Below are 23,145 nucleotides of genomic sequence, written 5' to 3'. Positions count from 1 at the left end.
TCACGTGTTTTGCTAAGAGACTGTAGCGTATACTGTCAAGATCTCTGTATGGTGAAAAAAATAAAATACAAAAGAGCTTGGCTGACCTGCCACAGCAGCACTGATGGCGCTTGCTCTGCACTGTTGCTGGTTTCCTGTTCTGTCTCAAGAGAGTTTACACTCTCCAATTCCACGGATAGATACACTACATCATCAAAAGTATGTGGACACCCGCTCGTCGAACATCTAATTCCAAAATCATGGCCATTAATGTGGAGTTGGTCCCCCCATTGCTGATATAACAGCCTCCACTCTTCTGGGAAGGCTTTCCACTAGATATTGGAACATTGCTGCGGGACCTGCTTCCATTCAGCCACAAGATCATTAATGAGGTTGGTAACCGATGTTGAGCGATTAGGCCTGGCTCGCAGTCGGCGTTCCAATTCATCCCAAAGATGCTCGATGGGGTTGAGGTTAGTGTGCTGGCCAGTCCAGTTCTTCTCGACAAACCATTTCTGTATGGACCTTGCTTTGTGCACGGGCCCATTGTCAAGCTGAAACAGGAAAGCGCCTTCCCCAAACTGTTGCCACAAAGTTGGAAGCACAGAATCGTCGACAATGTCATTGTATGCTGTAGCGTTAAGATGATCCTTCACTGGAACTAAGGGGTCTAGCCCGAACCATGAAAATCAGCCCCAGACCATTATTCCTCCTCCACCAAACTTTACAGTTGGCACAGTTCTACTGGCATCCGCCAAACCCAGATTAGTCCGTCAAACTGCCAGATGGTGAAGCGTGATTCATCACTCCAGAGAACACAATTTCACTGCTCCAGAGTCCAATGGCAGCAAGCTTTACCCCACTCCAGCCAACGCTTGGCGTTACGCATGGTGATCATAGTCTTGTGTGAGGCTGCTCAGCCATGGAAACCCATTTCATGAAGCTCCCGACGAATAGTTATTGTGCTGAATTCGGTGAGTGTTGCAACCAAGGACAGACCATTTTTACACACTTCAGCACTAGTAGGTCCCATGTGGCCTACCACTTCGTGGCTGAGCCGTTGTTACTCCTAGACGTTTCCACTTCACAATAACAGCACTTAGAGTTGACCGTGACAGCTCTAGCAGGGCAGAAATTTGACGAACTGACTTGTTGGAAAGTTGGCATGACGGTGCCATGTTGAAAGTCACTGAGCTCTTCAGTATGGGCTACTTTACTGCCAACATTTGTCTATGGAGATTGCATGGCTGTGTGTTCGATTTCATACACCTGTCAGCAACGGGTGTGGCTGAAATAGCCAAATCCACTAATTTGATGGGCTGTCCACATACCTTAGGTAGTGTATCACTCTGCAACACTGCACAAGGTCAGTCTACTCTGTGTTTTCGTCAATGTAGTGTGATTCATATTGACTGTAAGGACAGAAAGAGATTTGCGAAATTGTGCCCATTTAATTTTTTATATGGCTGATATGGTTGTTATTATAGACTAGACAGAGTGTGGGACTTAGTGTATTTGATGCTCTGATCTTGTGTATTTTTTGTGCAATGCAGACACACCATGTTAAGTCTGTGCAGAAATGTACATGTCAAGCTATTTGTTCAATCAGTCTCATTCTCAAGACCCTAAAAGGCACATATAGGTAAATACTCCGCTGAGGAAAGGGAACGGGTGTGGGATATTTCCCTCCAGATATTCTGGATGCAGATAAAACTTCAGGGGAACAAAAAACTCTTTAGATTAAACAGATTTCACAGACCCGGGTTCAAATAGTAGTTGATATGTTTTCTTTCAAGTCTTTTAAGTGTTGGATTAAGTCTGTCTGGAGTGCCAGATGGGCGAGGTTTGCACCCGGGTCTATTCCGTTGGTTCCATTTCACCAGGCAAGCTCAATCAAGCCAACTAAATGATTTGAACCTAGGTCTGATATCAAATCCATAAAGGGAAACAATGAAGGCCACAATTGCCCTGCTCTGTGTGTAAGAGTAGGCATGGGTGGAACCAGTGACAGTCCTTCTGGCTCTAACAGTGGAAGCCCTCATGCCCGTGAACTGCCACCTGTAGGAAGAGTGAAAAACAGGAGAGAAGACAACAATGGGCTATTCATTTCAGTCAAGATGCCTGGTCAATTAAGTACACAAATAGTACAGATAATGAATGGATATGAGATCCATTTAAAGGAATGTGTAGGACCTGTCTGAAATGACACAGCTTCTGTGTGGGCAGTGGCACTGTCACGGCTAAGGACGAGTCTAGCCAGGCTAGGTCTAATATTGGAAACATAATTACAAACGCACAGCCCCACCTTGAGCTGTAAATAGACAAACAGAGTCAAATTGGGATATGACTTGGAGCATGGTTTCTCTGTGGGAATTTTTAAATTATGATTCATTGGGAGTTGTTGGTAATGAAAGAGGATTTATAACCTTGCTATAGCACTAAATCAAATTTGTTAAAGCCATTTTATATGACTTGATTTTCAAACAAGGTAGGCCAATTGAAATAGGTGTACAAATGATTACAATAGACTTTATGTCATGGCTATTAGCGATAAGGCTAAATAATCAATGTCTATCTGCTGAAAATTGTGAAAAAAATCGGACTTTCAGGAAGTTCTCAGTTAATTAAGGGTCATGACAGCCGCTATGTTCAGATGAGAGAGGAGGGGCGCTGTGAGCTGAGTCTATGTGAATAGTGTGTACAGTAAAGTCTCCATGCATTAGACATGAAATAACACATATTATAAATTTTGGAAATGTGACTGAAGTCGTTTTGTTTCTTGACAAGTTTAATAATATAATAACTGTTAATGCCTCTATGTGTACGTGGTTGAGTGTCAAATGTTTTAGGGTAAAGAATGAAATTACTTTTTGTGGAGGAAATATGATACGCAGAAGAGATGATCAATTCATTAAAGTTGCAATGTAGGCTGTGTGTCACGTTCTGACCCTAGTTCTTTTGTGTTTTCCTTGCTTTAGTGTTGGTCAGGACGTGAGCTGGGTGGGCATTATATGTTGTGTGTCTAGTTTGTCTATTTCTATGTTTGGCCTGATATGGTCCTCAATCAGAGGCAGGTGTTAGTCATTGTCTCTGATTGGGAACCATATTTAGGTAGCCTGTTTGGTGTTGGGTTTTGTGGGTGGTTGTTCCCTGTCTTTGTGTTTTATGCACCAGATAGGGCTGTTTCGGTTTTGTAGTTTGTTCATGTTAAGTGTCTCTTATTAAAGAACCATGAACAACAACCACGCTGCGTTTTGGTCCTCCTCTCCTTCCCAGGAAGAAAGCCATTACAGAACCACCCACCAACACAGGACCAAGCGGCGTGGTGAAAGGCAGCAACAGCAAGAGAGGCAGCACTATTTGGAAAAATGGACTTGGACAGCCAACATGGACAAAATGGACAGCCAACATGGCACCAGCCTTGCGCTGATATGGTGTCCCCGGTGGATGGAAAACCTGCACAGCCCAAAAATGTCTTGGGCTATTCCACCTCGCCGCAGGGCTTACCGGAGCATTCAACCAGGTAGGCAGATTGGGCAGGCTCGGTGCTCAAGAGCTCCAGTGCGCCAGCACGGTCTGGATCTATCCAGTACCACCTCCACGCATCAGCCCTCCGGTGGCAGCTCCCAGCATGGCACCGCCCATGGCACCAGCCTGCGTGTGTCCCCGGTTCCCAGTACCACCAGTGCCGGCACCACCAGGTAAGATTGGGCAGGCCTACAGTGCGCTCGGTGCTCAAGAGCTCCAGTGCGCCAGCACGGTCGCCTGTCCAGAGCTGCTAGAGTCTCCCGCCTGTCCAGAGTTGCTGAGTCTTCCGCCCCAGTCCAGAGTTGCTAGGCCTAGTCTCCCGCCTGTCCAGAGCTGCTAGAGTCTCCCGCCTGTCCAGAGCTGCTAGAGTCTCCCGCCTGTCCAGAGCTGCTAGAGTCTCCCGCCTGTCCAGAGCTGCTAGAGTCTCCCGCCTGTCCAGAGCTGCTAGAGTCTCCCGCCTGTCCAGAGCTGCTAGAGTCTCCCGCCTGTCCAGAGCTGCTAGAGTCTCCCGCCTGTCCAGAGCTGCTAGAGTCTCCCGCCTGTCCAGAGCTGCTAGAGTCTCCCGCCTGTCCAGAGCTGCTAGAGTCTCCCGCCAGTCTGCAGGGAGCCGCCAGAGCCGCCAGTCTGCAGGGAGCCGCCAGAGCCGCCAGTCTGCAGGGAGCCGCCAGAGCCGCCAGTCAGCCAGGATCTTCCAGAGCCGCCAGTCAGCCAGGATCTTCCAGAGCCGCCAGGATCCGCCAACGCCGCCAGTCAGCCAGGATCCGCCAGAGCTGCCAGAGCCGCCATTCAGCAAGGATCCGCCAGAGTCGTCAGCCAGTCCGGAGCTGCCCCTCAGTCCGGAGCTGCCCCTCAGTCCCGAGCTGCCCCTCAGTCCGGAGCTGCCCCTCAGTCCAGTGGGGCCATTTAGCAGGGTCGCCGTGTTTAGGAGGCGGACAATGAGGTGGACAAAGACTATGATGGAGTGGGGTCCACGTCCAGCGCCAGAGCCGCCACCGCGGACAGATGCCCACCCAGACCCTCCCCTATAGGTTTAGGTTGTGCGGTCGGAGTCCGCACCTTGGGGGGGGGTACTGTCACGTTCTGACCATAGTTCTTTTGTGTTTTGCTTGTTTTAGTGTTGGTCAGGACGTGAGCTGGGTGGGCATTCTATGTTGTGTGTCTAGTTTGTCTATTTCTATGTTTGGCCTGATATGGTTCTCAATCAGAGGCAGGTGTTAGTCATTGTCTCTGATTGGGAACCATATTTAGGTAGCCTGTTTTGTGTGGGGTTTGTGGGTGGTTGTTCTCTGTCTTTGTGTTTTATGCACCAGATAGGGCTGTTTCGGTTTTGCCACGTTTATTGTTTTGTAGTTTATTCATGTTGTGTCTCTTATTAAAGAACCATGAACTTCAACCACGCTGCGTTTTGGTCCTCCTCTCCTTCCCAGGAAGAAACCCGTTACACTGTGGGAGATGTTAGTTGTAACTCAAATTGCCCTGTCAAAAGAAATATAATAATGTAAGAGCGGTTAAGCAATTTCGGCTGTTGGGTATCGAGCATATGTTCCAACTTTACCTTTCTCAAGTTGTTCTACAGGTACAACCAACAACGTTATTTCATGGCCGAGAAATCGATATCACTTTGCTTTCAGGCAATCTTGAACACGAAATTCCTCGCAATGGTTTCATTTGAAGCGTTCTGATGTCTGAAATAGGCAAAATGACATCTCAGTTCACTCCGACTTTTGTTTTATCAGGGAGATCCTACTGAAATCATAATTGAGCCTTGCCATACATTGGCATTTGAATATTAAGAGCTTGAGAGGACATTTAGTTATTGACTTAGCCTTGTTTTGTTCAATGTTCTCTACCTATATTGTACTCTAAATACGCCAATTTAATGTTAAGTTATAAAATAATACAAGATTTTTAAAAATGGCTCACACTATTCAAACCAATGAGGTTTCGGGAACTTTAAAGTCAATAATCTGTCATCTTTTTGCAGATAGAACCTTATATTCCCAAGCGTTCGATATGATAGATCCAATAACTTCGTCCAAATGTATCTGGATGAATGAGCCAGCACGTTAACTGACAAGGCTCTTGTAAGGGATACCTCATGTCCGCATCTGCAGGCTGCTACATGGAGTGCGTCATTAACGGGATATAATCGCGGGTGAGCTCTGATGAGAGGAGGTACCGCAGGATCCGTTTACATCGTCATGAGCCTTGTTAGATGGGCCATGAGGAATGGAGGTTTGGGGGCTTAAAAGTCACAAATAGACTAAATATTCCACATTATAGCCTAGTCAAGGGAAAGTTCCAGTAAGTTTATACCCATTTTAACCCGTCAACCACGGTAAAATATAAACCAAATACGATCATGTCATCTGATTCTGAACCAACGCAAATGTCACCTGCCATTAAAGGAAATAACTATGTGTTCTCTAAATGATATTTTAGAAAATATAATAAATTGTGGTTTACAATCACAAACGGAGACCGTGGGGGGCAGTGGTCCCTTTGGCCACCTGCCTCACATGCTCACAAAACCTTGTAAACGCGCACGTCCCTTTTCAACCAATGGTGTTCAAATCTTTCCGGAGATAAAATAGGCGGTGTGGACGGAGAGGATGTCATCACAAGTGACCAGGGACCTTAAGAGTCACGCAGCGAATAGTAACCATGCCGAGGTCATTTTTGGTGAAGAGTAAACGGGCACATAGCTACCACCAACCCCGATACCTGGATGATGAGTACATAAAACTGGATACTAATGTATCCCTTATATGCGCAGGTGCGTCCATTTATGATGTTGCAGTGCTTTGAATAAATGTCATGCGTAATTGTTATCCACGAGCCTTTACGCACACAAGGAATAATTAGCCTACGTTTGTTTTAAAAAACCTACCTGTAATGATACGTTTCTCATTTCGCTAAATTCGCGTGGAATGTATTATGTTTCACTTTAGAATTCACAACTACAATATAAATCTGAGACGGATATTATGAGCTTGAATTAAGTGCTAATCTTTGCTTTCTCTGAGACTGTAGAGCGCAAACCGCAGGTTGAGGGGAGCTGTGACGCGCAGGATGCTCATAACCATGGCAAGCGCTCCCCCGAGTCCTATCTAGTGCGCACGGCTGACCTGTTATCCACCTCCCCGCTGAGCCACGAGGGCAACCGCTTCCCGGACTATGACTACTACTGGCACCCTCCATCTCCATCTGCATCACAAGGTCTGTATTTACAGTTTGTTCTGATGTCTATCTTTGCTCTGTCCTTGGTCACCATTACGCATATGCGCAATGCATCTCCAAACATGGTTATCTGAGAATGTCCCTCAGCTTTTAATATTTATCACTTTTCATCCTGCCCCATGGGGTTTTACCTGCATATTAAAAGGGTGTATTATTGAGTCATTATTGGCTATTTTTTGTAAACAGTATATGGAAACGTGACGACTCATATAGTCCAAATGTTTTCCAGATTCGGAACAATGTCTCACTCCGTCAGTAGACAACGCTCAACCTTTCGCCATTCCATTCCGCCCTTATGCATGGACTACCTACTCTGGTTCCAAGCTCAGGCACCTTATGCAGCGAACATACCAACAGAATCTCTCCACAACTCTGGAGCCTGACACACAGATGGGTATCGATGGAGCCGAGGATGGTGCCTCCAACTCCCCATTTACGCACAGCGGGGCCCGCACACAGGATTTTACCGGGACTTTGGGTCTACGGTGTTCCCTACCTATAAAATGTGGGACGCCGACCAATTATACTCGGACCTCAAGGTCTCTAAGATCAAGTGTGAATCCGATCTCATCTGTTCCCGTATAGAGCCAAGCAGATCGTACAAATGCATTAAGTGTTGCAAGGTAAGCCTATCCATACTCCTCCACCTTAATGCATACTAAGGTAAATTGTTCGATTTGAATGAGATGGTTTCCACTAATAAACACATTCGGCATCAATCTGGTAGGCTAGTAACTAGGATCGCTTTCATCTTCTCCAAAAGGTCTTCTCGACACCGCACGGGTTGGAAGTTCACGTCCGTCGGTCGCACAGCGGAGCACGACCCTTCACCTGTGGAATGTGTTGGAAAACATTTGGGCACGCAGTGAGCTTGGAACAACATAAAGCCGTTCACTCACAGGTAATTAGGGCTCAAATGCCTCCGTATTTGCTAAAAAAAAAACTACGTGAACGAAACCTAAATTGTAGATGGCAACAAGTCGCACTCACATATACTTGACTTTCTCACATTTTACCCGATTCTCAGGAGAGGAGCTTCGACTGCAAAATCTGTTGCAAAAGCTTCAAGCGATCGTCCACGCTGTCCACGCACCTGCTCATCCACTCGGACACACGCCCCTACCCCTGTCAGTACTGCGGTAAGAGATTCCATCAGAAGTCGGACATGAAGAAACACACCTTCATCCATACAGGTGAGAGATTACGCTCCCACCACACGTTCATTATTTAAAAAAAAATGATATACACGATTTTGTATTAGCCAATTATTCAAAAGTGGTCAACCAAACAAAAAGTAAGTTAACATATTACGTTTCTAAGTCAGACAATTACGAGAAGAATAACAGCACATCAATATGGAGAGCTCAAATGGACACTTTCATAATGAAACTTGTTTGTTTACATTATCAGGTGAGAAACCGCACAAGTGTCAGGTATGCGGGAAGGCCTTCAGTCAGAGCTCCAACCTCATCACGCACAGCCGCAAGCACACGGGCTATAAACCGTTCTGCTGCGACCTCTGCGTCAAGGGATTCCAACGGAAAGTGGATCTGAGGAGGCACAAAGACACACAACATGGATTTAAATGAAAAACCGCGAACAGCAAAAATTGTACTGGAGGATTGAGAAGAAAATAGGCTAATATGGAAGTAAATATGTCAAATTTCAGAGGAAGGATTAACGAATTCATTTTAATAGTATATGCAATTATGTCAATTTCAAAATACATTCATGCAATACTAATATTGTTATAGGCCAAATTGTCTTTAACATTTTACACAACACAAAATACATGATTTAAAAGTGTTGGTTGTGATGCCCAACTAGGCATATTTATATTTGTGCTTAATCTTTTGTTTTTGTTTCCCTGGCAGAAGAAAACGATTAAATGCAATACTACTCAGCAATTTCATGCTTAGTAGGCTATTTGTGAAAATGTCACGTTCTGACCATAGTTCTTTTGGGTTTTCCTTGTTTTAGTGTTGGTCAGGATGTGAGCTGGGAGGGCATTCTATGCTGTTTGTCTATTTCTATGTTTGGCCTGATATGGTTCTCAATCAGAGGCAGGTGTTAGTCATTGTCTCTGATTGGGAACCATATTTAGGTAGCCTGTTTTGTGGGTGGTTGTTCCCTGTCTTTGTGTTTTATGCACCAGATAGGGCTGTTTCAGTTTTGCCACGTTTATTGTTTTGTAGTTTATTCATGCTGTGTCTCTTATTAAAGAACCATGAACTTCAACCACGCTGCGTTTTGGTCCTCCACTCCTTCCCAGGAAGAAACCCGTTACACTGTGGGAGATGTTAGTTGTAACTCAAATTGCCCTGTCAAAAGAAATATAATAATGTAAGAGCGGTTAAGCAATTTCGGCTGTTGGGTATCGAGCATATGTTCCAACTTTACCTTTCTCAAGTTGTTCTACAGGTACAACCAACAACGTTATTTCATGGCCGAGAAATCGATATCACTTTGCTTTCAGGCAATCTTGAACACGAAATTCCTCGCAATGGTTTCATTTGAAGCGTTCTGATGTCTGAAATAGGCAAAATGACAACATCTCAGTTCACTTCGACTTTTGTTTTATCAGGGAGATCGTACTGAAATCATAATTGGGCCTTGACATACATTGGCATTTGAATATTAAGAGCTTGAGAGGACATTTAGTAATTGACTTAGCCCTGTTCTGTTCAATGTTCTCTACCCATATAGTACTCTAAATACGCCAATTTAATGTTAAGTTAAAAAATAATACCAGATTTAAAAAAAATGGCTCACACTATTCAAACCAATGAGGTTTAGAGAACTTTAAAGTCAATAATCTGTCATCTTTTTGCAGATAGAACCTTATATTCCCAAGCGTTCGATATGATAGATCCAATAACTTCGTCCAAATGTATCTGGATGAATGAGCCAGCACGTTAACTGACCAAGGCTCTTGTAAAGGATACCTCATGTCCGCATCTGCAGGCTGCTACATGGAGTGCGTCATTAACGGGATATAATCGCCGGTGAGCTCTGATGAGAGGAGGTACCGCAGGATCCGTTTACATCGTCATGAGCCTTGTTGCATGGGCCATGAGGAAGGGAGGGTTGGGGCTTAAAAGTCACAAATAGTCTAAATATTCCACATTATAGCCTAGTCAAGGGAAAGTTCCAGTAAGTTTATACCCATTTTAACCCGTCAACCACGGTAAAATATAAACCAAATACAATCATGTCATCTGATTCTGAACCAACGCAAATGTCACCTGCCATTAAAGGAAATAACTATGTGTTCTCTAAATGATATTTTAGAAAATATAAATTGTGGTTTACAATCACAAACGGAGACCGTGGGGGGCAGTGGTCCCTTTGGCCACCTGCCTCACATGCTCACAAAACCTTGTAAACGCGCACGTCCCTTTTCAACCAATGGTGTTCAAATCTTTCCGGAGATAAAATAGGCGGTGTGGACGGAGAGGATGTCATCACAAGTGACCAGGGACCTTGAGAGTCACGCAGCGAATAGTAACCATGCCGAGGTCATTTTTGGTGAAGAGTAAACGGGCACATAGCTACCACCAACCCCGATACCTGGATGATGAGTACATAAAACTGGATACTAATGTATCCCTTATATGCGCAGGTGCGTCCATTTATGATGTTGCAGTGCTTTGAATAAATGTCATGCGTAATTGTTATCCACGAGCCTTTACGCACACAAGGAATAATTAGCCTACGTTTGTTTTAAAAAACCTACCTGTAATGATACGTTTCTCATTTCGCTAAATTCGCGTGGAATGTATTATGTTTCACTTTAGAATTCACAACTACAATATAAATCTGAGACGGATATTATGAGCTTGAATTAAGTGCTAATCTTTGCTTTCTCTGAGACTGTAGAGCGCAAACCGCAGGTTGAGGGGAGCTGCGACGCGCAGGATGCTCATAACCATGGCAAGCGCTCCCCCGAGTCCTATCTAGTGCGCACGGCTGACCTGTTATCCACCTCCCCGCTGAGCCACGAGGGCAAACGCTTCCCGGACTATGACTACTACTGGCGCCCTCCATCTCCATCTGCATCACAAGGTCTGTATTTACAGTTTGTTCTGATGTCTATCTTTGCTCTGTCCTTGGTCACCATTACGCATATGCGCAATGCATCTCCAAACATGGTTATCTGAGAATGTCCCTCAGCTTTTAATATTTATCACTTTTCATCCTGCCCCATGGGGTTTTACCTGCATATTAAAAGGGTGTATTATTGAGTCATTATTGGCTATTTTTTGTAAACAGTATATGGAAACGTGACGACTCATATAGTCCAAATGTTTTCCAGATTCGGAACAATGTCTCACTCCGTCAGTAGACAACGCTCAACCTTTCGCCATTCCATTCCGCCCTTATGCATGGACTACCTACTCTGGTTCCAAGCTCAGGCACCTTATGCAGCGAACATACCAACAGAATCTCTCCACAACTCTGGAGCCTGACACACAGATGGGTATCGATGGAGCCGAGGATGGTGCCTCCAACTCCCCCATTTACGCACAGCGGGGCCCGCACACAGGATTTTACCGGGACTTTGGGTCTACGGTATTCCCTACCTATAAAATGTGGGACGCCGACCAATTATACTCGGACCTCAAGGTCTCTAAGATCAAGTGTGAATCCGATCTCATCTGTTCCCGTATAGAGCCAAGCAGATCGTACAAATGCATTAAGTGTTGCAAGGTAAGCCTATCCATACTCCTCCACCTTAATGCATACTAAGGTAAATTGTTCGATTTGAATGAGATGGTTTCCACTAATAAACACATTCGGCATCAATCTGGTAGGCTAGTAACTAGGATCGCTTTCATCTTCTCCAAAAGGTCTTCTCGACACCGCACGGGTTGGAAGTTCACGTCCGTCGGTCGCACAGCGGAGCACGACCCTTCACCTGTGGAATGTGTTGGAAAACATTTGGGCACGCAGTGAGCTTGGAACAACATAAAGCCGTTCACTCACAGGTAATTAGGGCTCAAATGCCTCCGTATTTGCTAAAAAAAAAAAACTACGTGAACGAAACCTAAATTGTAGATGGCAACAAGTCGCACTCACATATACTTGACTTTCTCACATTTTACCCGATTCTCAGGAGAGGAGCTTCGACTGCAAAATCTGTTGCAAAAGCTTCAAGCGATCGTCCACGCTGTCCACGCACCTGCTCATCCACTCGGACACACGCCCCTACCCCTGTCAGTACTGCGGTAAGAGATTCCATCAGAAGTCGGACATGAAGAAACACACCTTCATCCATACAGGTGAGAGATTACGCTCCCACCACACGTTCATTATTTAAAAAAAAATGATATACACGATTTTGTATTAGCCAATTATTCAAAAGTGGTCAACCAAACAAAAAGTAAGTTAACATATTACGTTTCTAAGTCAGACAATTACGAGAAGAATAACAGCACATCAATATGGAGAGCTCAAATGGACACTTTCATAATGAAACTTGTTTGTTTACATTATCAGGTGAGAAACCGCACAAGTGTCAGGTATGCGGGAAGGCCTTCAGTCAGAGCTCCAACCTCATCACGCACAGCCGCAAGCACACGGGCTATAAACCGTTCTGCTGCGACCTCTGCGTCAAGGGATTCCAACGGAAAGTGGATCTGAGGAGGCACAAAGACACACAACATGGATTTAAATGAAAAACCGCGAACAGCAAAAATTGGATTGAGAAGAAAATAGGCTAATATGGAAGTAAATATGTCAAATTTCAGAGGAAGGATTAACGAATTCATTTTAATAGTATATGCAATTATGTCAATTTCAAAATACATTTATGCAATACTAATATTGTTATAGGCCAAATTGTCTTTAACATTTTACACAACACAAAATACATGATTTAGAAGTGTTGGTTGTGATGCCCAACTAGGCATATTTATATTTGTGCTTAATCTTGTTTTTTTCCCTGGCAGAAGAAAACGATTAAATGCAATACTACTCAGCAATTTCATGCTTAGTAGGCTATTTGTGAAAATGTCATATTAATCAATGCCCATTCTATTCCAGCTTAAATTATAACACTGTCACACTATAATCTTTAATGTAACAAAATCCAATATACATTTTTAATGGCCCCTTATCTTTTGTAAAACAAACAGGCTTAAGTTCTAAAGTGCAGGAATCTAAACCAAACATGCTAAAATATATTCTTAATGAATAGTAGGCCTGTCAGTGAGTTGAATGAAGGTGGTGCAGTGGAATTGTCAATTGTTTAAACCTTCTGTGTCAACACATTCTTGAAATGAGCAAGGGAAAAAAAATGAATAAACTCACACCAACATAATGAACATATTTTACTCAAGGCCTACAAGCAAAATGATTCAGAACTTCTAGGCTACATCTGTATGATCCTAATAATATTATTCACGTTCATTTCCCATTCGTGCGCGCTACCTGGTCCAAACCAAATATTAGACACACGCTTTGTTAACACACTTGGAACAAATGAGATTACACTGCCATAAACTTCATGTTAAGGAAGTTGGGAGAAACAGCATCACTTTTATTGCACCATCCTCTTACAGTTAGGCAACATAGTCAACAACACATGACGTTTTTAGACAAAGTGTAAAACCTGAGTGTGATTTTATTTGGTTGTATAGAGGCACAGGGTTAAACATTGGAGGCTTGTAAAGTTTAAAGATTTGATTTAGACATTCACAGCATCAGATTCACTCAACTATGCACTAGTGTAAGAATTTATGTTTGAAAACTAGCCTTGTCAGTGATACGGTATGCCTACACGGTCTTCATTTCAGGGAACTACAACAACATCAAGCACTGTACATTGCCCGAAAGTCATTATTTGACTCTTAATTCTCAATAACAGAACACAATCAATGAACAAATAGAAAATCAACAAAACCGAAAAAGCAACCAAAATAAATAAAAAGGATAACCGGACTGACGTCTCCCTTCCCCCGCAGTTCTTATAATAGGGGACAATGTTGTCCAGAAGAAGAATAGACTCATTGATTTGTCTGCCGTTTCTCTGTGTGCTCGTGTGGACAGAGCTCTACGGTTCTGAGTAACTGGACCAGGCTCTGCAGGTCCCGGTCCAGCAGTGGGAGCTCCTGCATCAGAGTAGAGAGGTAATCGACTGAGGCCGGCCTCTCCAGGGCCTCCCGCACCACTGGGGACACCTCTGATAACCTGCAAAACAAACAACACGGTCAGGAAAAAAAAACGAAGGCCTCTGTAGTAAAGAAGTAATTAAGTACAAGACTTCTAGATGGCAGTAACAGCTAACTTGACCATTTTCAGAAATCTCATCAACAGCAAAATGCACGTTTTTCAAAGTTTAAGGGCACATTGACCAGGATTTGGGAGCGACTGGAAATCCCCCGCATTGCCTTGTGAACAGGTATAATGCTTTACGGTGAGCTTATAGCACAACGCAAGACGTGTTCATAAGAGTCTCTCTCGTAGGAGTCTTATTACGACCGCGTCTTAATGCTCAGGGCTAAGTAACAGAGATTGTGAGTCAGTCGAAACCAAACTGCGCCTGAGAGCAGCGCCACTTTCAAATCGTTGTGAGAGCCGTCAGTTTCGTCAGCATCTTACTCGACAGGGCGTGTTGCTTTACTAGTCAGCGACTACAGGACTGGATCAAGACCACTTTAGTAGATCAGGTAATATTAGATAGAGACGGCATCCTCCCCCCATTTATTTTGACCTCTATAAAATCAAGGCTATAAAATCTCATCTCTGGGGGGGGGTGGTGCACACAGTGGGTCTGCTAGGGATGGGGTGGAATGTTTCCCAGGGCCTGCCTGTGTGTGTGGGAAATCAGGTGGATGAGGTAAGGCAGAGAGGTGTCTGTGTGTACACAAACGGGAGCAGCATGGAACTGTCCCACACAGCGCCTGCTAACGCCCTGCCCGGGGAAGTGGCGCGCACACACACACACGCCATCTGGCACAGGGCACACAACGCAAGGGAACACAAACACTATAGATTGGAGATGCCACACACATAAACCAGAGAGTGCCATATACTGTATACCGCACTGTGTGTGTGTAAATATCAAAGACCACCATAAACATGCAGGTGCACACACACGTAAACCTCTGCATTGCTGCATCTATGAGGGCCTGTGTATGCGTTTTTCAGAATAATGTACACATTCTATGCATATGTTGATAAATGAAATCATACTTTTTAACAGGTTGACTTCCAGTTTGTTTGCGATCTATCAAAGAGGACATCCAAAATAACACACAAACACTTCTCTGCAGTGCACCCTGGACACACACACACAGATAAATCCCTCTAGGTAGAGTTTGTTGAGAGGGTGTTCCTCCAGGGATTTCTCTCCCTCCCTGGTTTCCTCTGTACTGATCCTAGGCTCTCCAGCTGTTCCTGCAACAGGACAAACACGGGAAGAAGCACTTACAAATGGAGGAGCACCACTGCAATCAGGGTCCACTCTGGGCCTTTGTGGATGATGTTGGTGTTTGTAAACCTGCCATGGAAATAAAGGAGACAATATAGTAAAATAAATAATCTATAAAACAGCACAGGTTTTGAGAAGCTGAAAGAAATGAGTACTGCCATTAGGCCTGACAACACTATGATTCTCCATGAAATAAAATAAAAACAAAGTCGAGAAATATCTGGCCTTTCCTTCAACTTGGCAGTCCAAATCACCAGTCCAACCATATGTCAGAGACAAAATCATACAGACAAAACAATTATAGTTGTTCGATATGACAGTTTGTTGTTGGAGCTCAGGGGGCCTGCAGGACTCAGGAGCTAGTGGTGAATTCCTAGAAACAGGCATCTCACTAAAGGTGTGACAAGTGGTATGCTATTCAAAAAGACAAAAACCTCTGAGCTACAGGAAGTCAATAGCACTCTGCCAATCACTGCTTCCTGTTGACTGCACCTAAAAATCAGCCAATCCGACCCTAGTTAGTGCCCACGACAGGAGCAGAGTTAATTTCTGGCCCATTTGGGGCTGCCCAGAAAGTCCACGCAGTTCATGGAAGCCTTGATACCACATAACTTCTCCATAAATACCGTACTTACAGTGTCTCATAGTTGGAGTGCTGATCTAGGAACAGCCCCCCCATGTCATGTCATGTCATCTTATTCATTATGATCTAAAAGAGCAAAACTGATCCTAGATCAGCACTTCTACTTTGTTACGGGTTATGAATACATGCCCAGGTAAAATACTGACTGTACAACATTCCAGTCTCCCAGACGCAGTCTGGGGACGTTGTAGAATGTGTGTTAAAAAGGTCACACTGGCGCTGACCTGAAGGTTCTGACCAGCCTGTTGAGGTCACTGGAGACGTCAGTCATGGTGAGACGCAGAGGACCCACGATGTCTCTCAGGCTTCGGACCGCAAAGAGAAACAGACAGAACAACTTTGTTTACTTTCTTCATATGAGAAGACGCTAAGTTAAATTCACCAAGTTTAAAGACTGAGCCAGTCCTCTTCAATGCTTCTGTAATATTGCTGTTTGTCAATTGTCAGCACATCGGGTGACCATATATTCATCGCAGAAACCCAGTTCTTTGCACTTTGAAAATCGTTGCAGTGTTTTTACACACACACCCTTTAGTGAGCTTCTCCACTGTAATCCGTTTCTGGATGAGGTGCTGGGCATGGGAGTCAACCAACGGGAGTGCCCCACCCTGGTTCTGGAGAGGACAGGAATACAATGAGTGAGTGAGACAGACAGACACAGACACACAGAGACAGACAGACACAGGGAGAGAGACAGGACAACAGACAGGAGATAGTTTCATGTCACATTTCTCCAATGCTTATACAGAGTGCCCCCATCTGTACACTGGCAGTTGCTACAATACACTCCTCCCCCACTCACCTCTGAGTCTCCGCCTCTGGCATGTTGTTTCCCTGACACCCGCTGGACTTCCTTCGTCCCTTCGTAGAACTCCCTCACCCTCAGCCCCATCTCCTCTGTCTCCCTGCGTAGGGTGTCGTAGTCTGGGGCCGGGGCCAAGGGCCTTCCTGGACCCCCTTGGGAGTCAGTCTCACGTCCCTCCCCACCATCCTTCACAATGTCCTCCAAGTCATCTTCATCTAGCTCCTCTTCCTCCTCCTTCTTTGTTTCTATCAGTGTTTTACTAAAGTGGTCTGGGCCATATAAGAACTTCATAGTCTCCTCAGTCATCCATTCAGTGAAGGTCCTCCTTAGGCCTTCTAGAAGGTTCAGCCGGACCGAGACAGGTTTAGTCCCGGCTTCGTGGCCCTTGAGGAGCCCCCGGAGCCCCTGGGCTCCCCTTCTGCTCATGCCCACCTGGGTGATGTTGATGCCAGGCTGGGTGGGCTGTGCTGGGTCCCCCTGTGGACTGGGGTTTGGAGCTGGTTCTTGATTCTGTACACTGTAGGCTGTTAGTGCAGAAGACGTAGCTGTGGCTGGGTCTCGAGCCTGTATTGTAACTTGGCTCAATAGCTCTGCAGCTTCCTCCATAGACTGGCCCTCTGGCGACCCTCTCTCTCCCAGGAAAGATTGCTGCTCACTCTGGTGGTTCGTATCTGTGGTGTGCTGTTGGCGTCCATCTGTCCCATTGCTTGGCTTCCTTTGTGCTTTCTGTGATTCTTCTGTATTCTCCTCCTTGTCTTCCGCCTTGTTTGTTTGTATTTGCTTGGGCACCGTTGTGTCCTTCCCTCCCGACCTTCTCTCCCTGTCCTCCCCCTCTCCAGGTTCCCTACCCTCCCCTTCGGCGGCGCGCTTGGCCAGATCGCCCCAGTGCACCCTGGGTCCCCGTCGCTGGGAGACCACGCTTGAGACAAAGTCGTGTTCTGCGTCGCTGTCGTCGCTGTGGCCGGCTGTAGGGGAGCGCCTGGGGTCCTCTGGGGCCTCGGGGGACACAGAGTCCAAGGGAAGGGGGTTCTCCACATCGTCCTCTCTGAGACGCCTCTCAGCCAGCCTCACCTCCTCTCCGGTGCAACCGCTAAACAGAGGGGGAGGGAATCCGGGGGAAGTCAGTCAGTCAAGCAAATCAATCAATCGATATATCAATGGTTCTGTAGTTAAATTTTTTTTTGATGATCACAGTCTGCGAATTACTGCATTTTTATGCCGTAAACGATTGAGGAATGGATTTTATAAATAGATCGATACCTATCCATCCAAACCTTCTAAATCAGTTGAATGACAGCTCCACATCGTATCAATTCATCCAGACCGAATGACATTGTGGGAAAAAGTTATGTACTTACCCATCTCCTTTCTTCATTAATTTCACATCTGGGGGGCTGCAAATGACGAGGAGTTAACATTTAGGTCAAATTTGGACCTAAAGAAAAATGTCTGCCTACCTCAGCACTGATTATATATATATATATATATATATATGCTGAAGTAAAACAGTGCAGGCTTACCTCTCGTGCTGCCTCAGCCACAGAGGGCTCTTTGATATCTGCAGCTCAAAGGACTTGGAGGCTTTGTAGCAGAAGTTACTGCAGAAGCTCTGGGTCAGAGAGGGAAAGGGCCGTGTTTCGGTCTTACGTCAGTCACGTTCTTTCGCAGTGCTGGGCACAACACAGCAAAGTATCTGACTCTGTGTCTGACTGAGCACTTACCTTGCGTTCCGTGATGTCATAGACTTTATTGGTTTTGGTGGAAATTTTGAACTGTTGAGTGGAGACCTAGTAAAAAAAATACCTGATATAAGTTAGTTTTGACCAATCTTGAACTGGAAGGCAAGTAAAAAGGTAAAGCCCTTTAGAAATACACAAATCCTTACCTTGCCCAGTTTGTTTGAACAGACAGGATAACCGCACAGCTTCACAATGGACCTCTCCTCAACTGTGTCTTTGTAATTGGCAGCAGTGATCAACCTTGCCTGCAAATCAAAGACATTGAAAGGAACATCATGAACACATGGCAGATGCCCCCACACCACCTCAAAATAACAATGCCCTGCTCCTCCACCAACTGATATCTATGGACAGTGACTGTGAATCTTTCCACGGGGTCACAGATCCTCTTCTAATTTACAAGACTGGAACCACTCCAACTCTGCGTGCTTCATTCATTCGTGGTCACAGTCTTACCCACGGATCGCCCTGCAGCATTGACCATAGGAGGTAGACAGCGTATTGACCTCCACGGTACTCACACAGTCAACCAGGAAGTCGTCTGCTACGCTGTCCTCCAAGAGACGCTCCACCACCTGCAGAGCCCTCTTCTCCAGATCCAGCTTTTCTCTCAGGGTCTCCCTCACGGCCTCTCTCCTGGGGTTAGGGAGACAAGGGTTCTACGTGGTCAGCGCCACAGTCAGAGAGACGCATTGGGGGGGTATGAACATATCAGAGACAAACACGGCTCACAAATGGGAGTCCAGCAACATTGGCATTCAACCCCCAAAAATATGAAGACAACAGCAACCTTCATATGTTTGGGAACCACTGATGTCACATTAGCCTGAAATCCAGACCCGTTTTGCACTAACATTCCACTCCTTGTACTCTGTGTCATATTGACAAATTGTTTGGCATGACAAGGCGTGGTTTGTTCAGTGTCTTCAGAAAGTACTCACACGCTTTCCCCCCCACGTTTTGTTGTGTTACAGCCTAAACGTAAAATAAGTACAATTGCGATTGTGTCCTGGCAAGGCCCCTATTGTCGAAGTGGAATTATGTTTTTAGAAATGTTTACAAATTAAAAGATGAAAATGTCTTGAGTCAATAAGTATTCCACCCCTTTGTTATCGCAAGCCTAAATAAGTTAAGGAGTAAACATTTGCATAATAAATTACATGGACTAACTGTGCAATAATAGTGTTTAACATGATTTTTGAATGACTACCTCATCTCAGTACCCCAAACACACCTGTAAGGTCCCTCAGTAGAGCAGTTCATTTCAAACACAAAGACCAGGGAGGTTTTCCAATGCATCCACAAAAAGGCACCTACTGGTTAATGGTTAAAAAATGTAAAAAGCAGACATTAAATATATCTTTGAACATGGTGAGGTTATTAATTACACTTTGGATGGTGTATCAATACACCCAGTCACTACAAAGATACAGGCGTCCTTCCTAACTCAGTTGCCGGAGAGGAAGGAAACTGCTCAGGGATTTCACCATGAGGCCAATGGTGACTTTAAAACAGTTAAGAATTTAATGGCTGTGGAGGAGAGAACGGATCAACAACATTGTAGTTACTTCACAATACTAACCTAATTGACAGAGTGAAAATGAAGCCTGTACAGAATAAAAATATTCCAAAACATGCACCCTGTTCGCAACAAGGCACTAAAGTAATACTGCAAAAAATGTGACAAAGCAATTAAGTGATTGTCCTGAATACAAAGTGTTATGTTTGGGGCAAATCCAATACAACACATTACAGAGTACCACTTCACATTTTCAAGCATAGTGGTGGATGCATCATGTTATCAGTATGCTTGTCATCGGCAAGGATTAGGGACATTGCTGGATCTAGGGAATGGTACCAAAACATGTCTGCATCATTGAAGGTCCCCAAGAACACAGTGGCCTCCATCATTCTTAAATGGAAGAAGTTTGGAAGCACCAAGACTCTTCCTAGAGCTGGCAGCCCAGCCAAACTGAGCAATCGGGGAGAAGGACCTAGGTCAGGGAGGTGAACAAGAACCCGATGGTCACTCTGACAGAGCTCCAGAGTTCCTCTGTGGAGATGGTTGTCCTTCTGGAAGGTTCTCCCATCTCTGCAGCACCCCACCAATCAGACTTTTATGGTAAAGTGGCCAGACAGAAGCCACTCCTCAGTAAAAGGCACATGACAGCTCAATTGGAGTTTGCAAAAAGGCACCGAAAGGACTCTCAGACCATGTGAAACAAGACTCAGGAAACCTGAGGTCTGAGGAAACCAAAATTGAACTCTTTGGCCTGAAAGCCAAGTGTCACGTCTGGAGGAAACCTGGCACCATCCCTACGGTGAAGCATGTTGGTGGAAGCATTATGCTGTGGGGATGTTTTTCAGGGACTGGGAGACTAGTCAGGATCGAGAGAAAGATGAACGCAGCAATGTACAGAGAGATCCTTGATGAAAACCTGATCCAGAGCGCTCAGGACTTCAGACTGGGACGAAGGTTCACCTTCCAACAGGACAACGACCCTAAGCACACAGCAAAGACAATGCAGGAGTGACTTCGGGACAAGTCTCTGAAAGTCGAGTGGCCCAGCCAGAGCCCAGACTTGAACCCGATCGAACATCTCTGGAGAGACCTGAAAATAGCTGTGCAGTGACAGACCTTGAGAGGATCTGCAGAGAAGAATATGAGAAACTCTCCAAATACAGGTGTGCCAAGCTTGTAGCATCATACCCAAGAAGACTTGAGGCTGTAATCACTGCCAAAAGTGCCTCAACAAAGTACTGAGTAAAGGGTCTGAAAATGTATGTATGTGAAATTTCAGATGTGCAAACATTTCTAAAAAACAGTTTTTGCTCCATCATTATGGGGTATTGTGTGTAGATTGACGAGGGGAAAAAAACAATTTCATCAATTTTAGATTAAGGCTGTAACGTAACAAAATGTGGAAAAAGTCAAGGGGTCTGAATACTTTCTGAATGCACTGTAAATAACAAAAAGCAAAACATACAATCTCATGCTCACCCCTGATTGGAGGACCTCAACATTTTTACACGTGTATATATCAATTCCACCCGTCAGACAGCCACAGATCAACCCATCTTACCCAGTAAATCACCATTCTACCATTTCCTTCTGCAATACATCCCTCCATTATATCATGGTGTCTCATTAGGGACTCGAACCTCCCCATCTGCAACATGTGTGCCCGAAATTGCCCCAAAAATATATATATATTTTTTTACCCAAGAGCACAATATCTCTTGTTGACTGACTGTGGTCGTTCAACTCCCCCAGCAATAGTTTGCAGGTCCAACCACACCCTGATATTATGGCATAACAACCATTCCTGGACCTTTTCATAACAATCGGAAATCAGGCAATATTAACCAGAGGTCGACCAATTATGATTTTTCAACGCCGACACCGATTATTGGAGGACCCAAAAAGCAACCATATCCTGATATTATGGCATAACAACCATTCCTGGACCTGACTCCAAAAACAAGCCAGAGATGGACAGTACCAAAAGAGATGCTCTATTGATTCTGGTTCCACAAGGCAGACTCTGCACCGGTCTGACTGTTGAACAGCCCATATACTGAGCATTATTTTTGTAGTGAAAATATTATATAATTATATAATAATTGATTCATCGGTTGTTGCTTTGTATATCAGTTCATAAACCCGATGCCATGGTATTGTGGCAACAATCTTGAATTTTATGTGGCATGGTTGTTAACCCTCAAGACCGTAAGTGAAACTGATACATTTTACGATTTATATTAGTCATTTTAAGCCATTTATTTAAAAAAATATTGGTTGCAGACAAACAAATTAATTATTTTTTCTAAGTAATTGCCTTTTCCATTTTTGTGGCAGCGATGAGTTTGTTATAATTTTGAATTGAGCATGCATTTCCATACACCTGAATGAATTGGTTGCATGACATAATTCTACCCTAGTTGTTTACAATGTCATTCATAAACATGATTCCTTTTTTATACATTCTCTCCAAGACAATTGGTTTATCCTTTATCAGTACATCGGAGTTTAGCCATATTATTTGCTGTAATACAGATTAGAGGTCGACCGAATAATCGGAATGGCCGATTAATTAGGTCCGATTTCAAGTTTTCATAACAATCGGAAATCAGGCAATATTAACCAGAGGTCGACCAATTATGATTTTTCAACGCCGACACCAATTATTGGAGGACCCAAAAAGCCGCTAACGATTAATCAGCCGATTAAAAAAAAAATTCTTTGTAATAATGACAATTACAACAATACTGAATTCAGTATTGTTGTAATTGTATTATTGCAAATGAATCGGTATCGGCGTTGAAAAATCATAATCGGTCGACCTCTAATACAGATGCTGCCTCTTCTGGGAGGATAAAATTGGAATTCTAACCAACTCTGTATAGCTTCAATTCAAAATAAGGACAAACTGCCTCCTGAGTGGCAGCGCGGTCTAAGACTGGCCGGGCACCTGCAAGCTGACTTCGGTCACCAGCTGGACGGTGTTTCTTCCAACACATTGGTGCGGCTGTCTTCTGGGTTAAGTGATTAGTGTGTCAAGAAGCAGTGCGGCTTGGCGGGGTCTTGTTGCGGAGGACGCATGGCTCTCGACCTTCGCATCTCCCGAGTCCATAGGGGAGTTGCAGCGATGGGACAAGACTGTATCTACCAATTGGATATCACGAAAATTGGGGAGAAAAAGGGGTAAAAAGTACAAAAATAAAATCAAGAAGGGGAAACGCAATAGTGCTAAGCACAGGCAAAATCCTAAAGGAA

General features: G+C 44.5%; 2 protein-coding genes and 1 pseudogene across 3 annotated transcripts in view; 2 read left to right on the top strand and 1 right to left on the bottom strand.

Moving 5' to 3' along the window:
• Positions 1-6,125: 6,125 nt before the first annotated feature.
• LOC121847629 lies at positions 6,126-8,753 on the top strand (annotated as a pseudogene).
• A 1,440-nt stretch (positions 8,754-10,193) lies between these two features.
• LOC121847451 (zinc finger protein Gfi-1-like) lies at positions 10,194-13,642 on the top strand. The gene is made up of 6 exons (XM_042328613.1): positions 10,194-10,369; positions 10,627-10,812; positions 11,063-11,457; positions 11,598-11,735; positions 11,864-12,029; positions 12,247-13,642. Exons 1-6 carry the CDS (start codon positions 10,258-10,260, stop codon positions 12,423-12,425), a joined length of 1,176 nt encoding a protein of 391 aa, XP_042184547.1. The 5' UTR covers positions 10,194-10,257; the 3' UTR covers positions 12,426-13,642.
• The window catches only part of rpap2 (RNA polymerase II associated protein 2), a 36,297-nt gene continuing 26,404 nt past the window's right edge, over positions 13,253-23,145 (bottom strand). The window contains exons 12-21 of one of the 2 annotated variants that reach the window (XM_024435241.2): positions 18,890-19,027; positions 18,515-18,613; positions 18,351-18,416; positions 18,150-18,238; positions 17,988-18,023; positions 16,627-17,719; positions 16,353-16,438; positions 16,049-16,129; positions 15,182-15,250; positions 13,253-13,938 (exon numbers count right to left, since the gene is read on the bottom strand). In XM_024435241.2, coding sequence (XP_024291009.1) covers positions 13,755-13,938; positions 15,182-15,250; positions 16,049-16,129; positions 16,353-16,438; positions 16,627-17,719; positions 17,988-18,023; positions 18,150-18,238; positions 18,351-18,416; positions 18,515-18,613; positions 18,890-19,027 — 1,941 coding nt within the window. In that variant the 3' untranslated portion in view covers positions 13,253-13,754. The remainder of the gene's footprint in view (positions 13,939-15,181; positions 15,251-16,048; positions 16,130-16,352; positions 16,439-16,626; positions 17,720-17,987; positions 18,024-18,149; positions 18,239-18,350; positions 18,417-18,514; positions 18,614-18,889; positions 19,028-23,145) is intronic. The other variant, XM_024435242.2, reaches the window with a different exon arrangement.

The sequence above is a fragment of the Oncorhynchus tshawytscha genome, linkage group LG10, assembly GCF_018296145.1.
Source record: "Oncorhynchus tshawytscha isolate Ot180627B linkage group LG10, Otsh_v2.0, whole genome shotgun sequence".
NCBI lineage: Eukaryota > Metazoa > Chordata > Actinopteri > Salmoniformes > Salmonidae > Oncorhynchus > Oncorhynchus tshawytscha.
The sequence above is the reverse complement of the archived record's forward strand: the minus strand, read 5'-3'. Positions and strand labels throughout refer to the sequence as shown.

Coding starts and splice junctions, on each gene's coding strand:
- LOC121847451 (XM_042328613.1), top strand. CDS start 10,258: ATGCCGAGGTCATTTTTGGTGAAGAGTAAACGGGCACATAGCTACCAC. Junction 10,813..11,062: donor ATCTCCATCTGCATCACAAG/GTCTGTATTTAC, acceptor AATGTTTTCCAG/ATTCGGAACAATGTCTCACT. Junction 11,736..11,863: donor ATAAAGCCGTTCACTCACAG/GTAATTAGGGCT, acceptor CCCGATTCTCAG/GAGAGGAGCTTCGACTGCAA.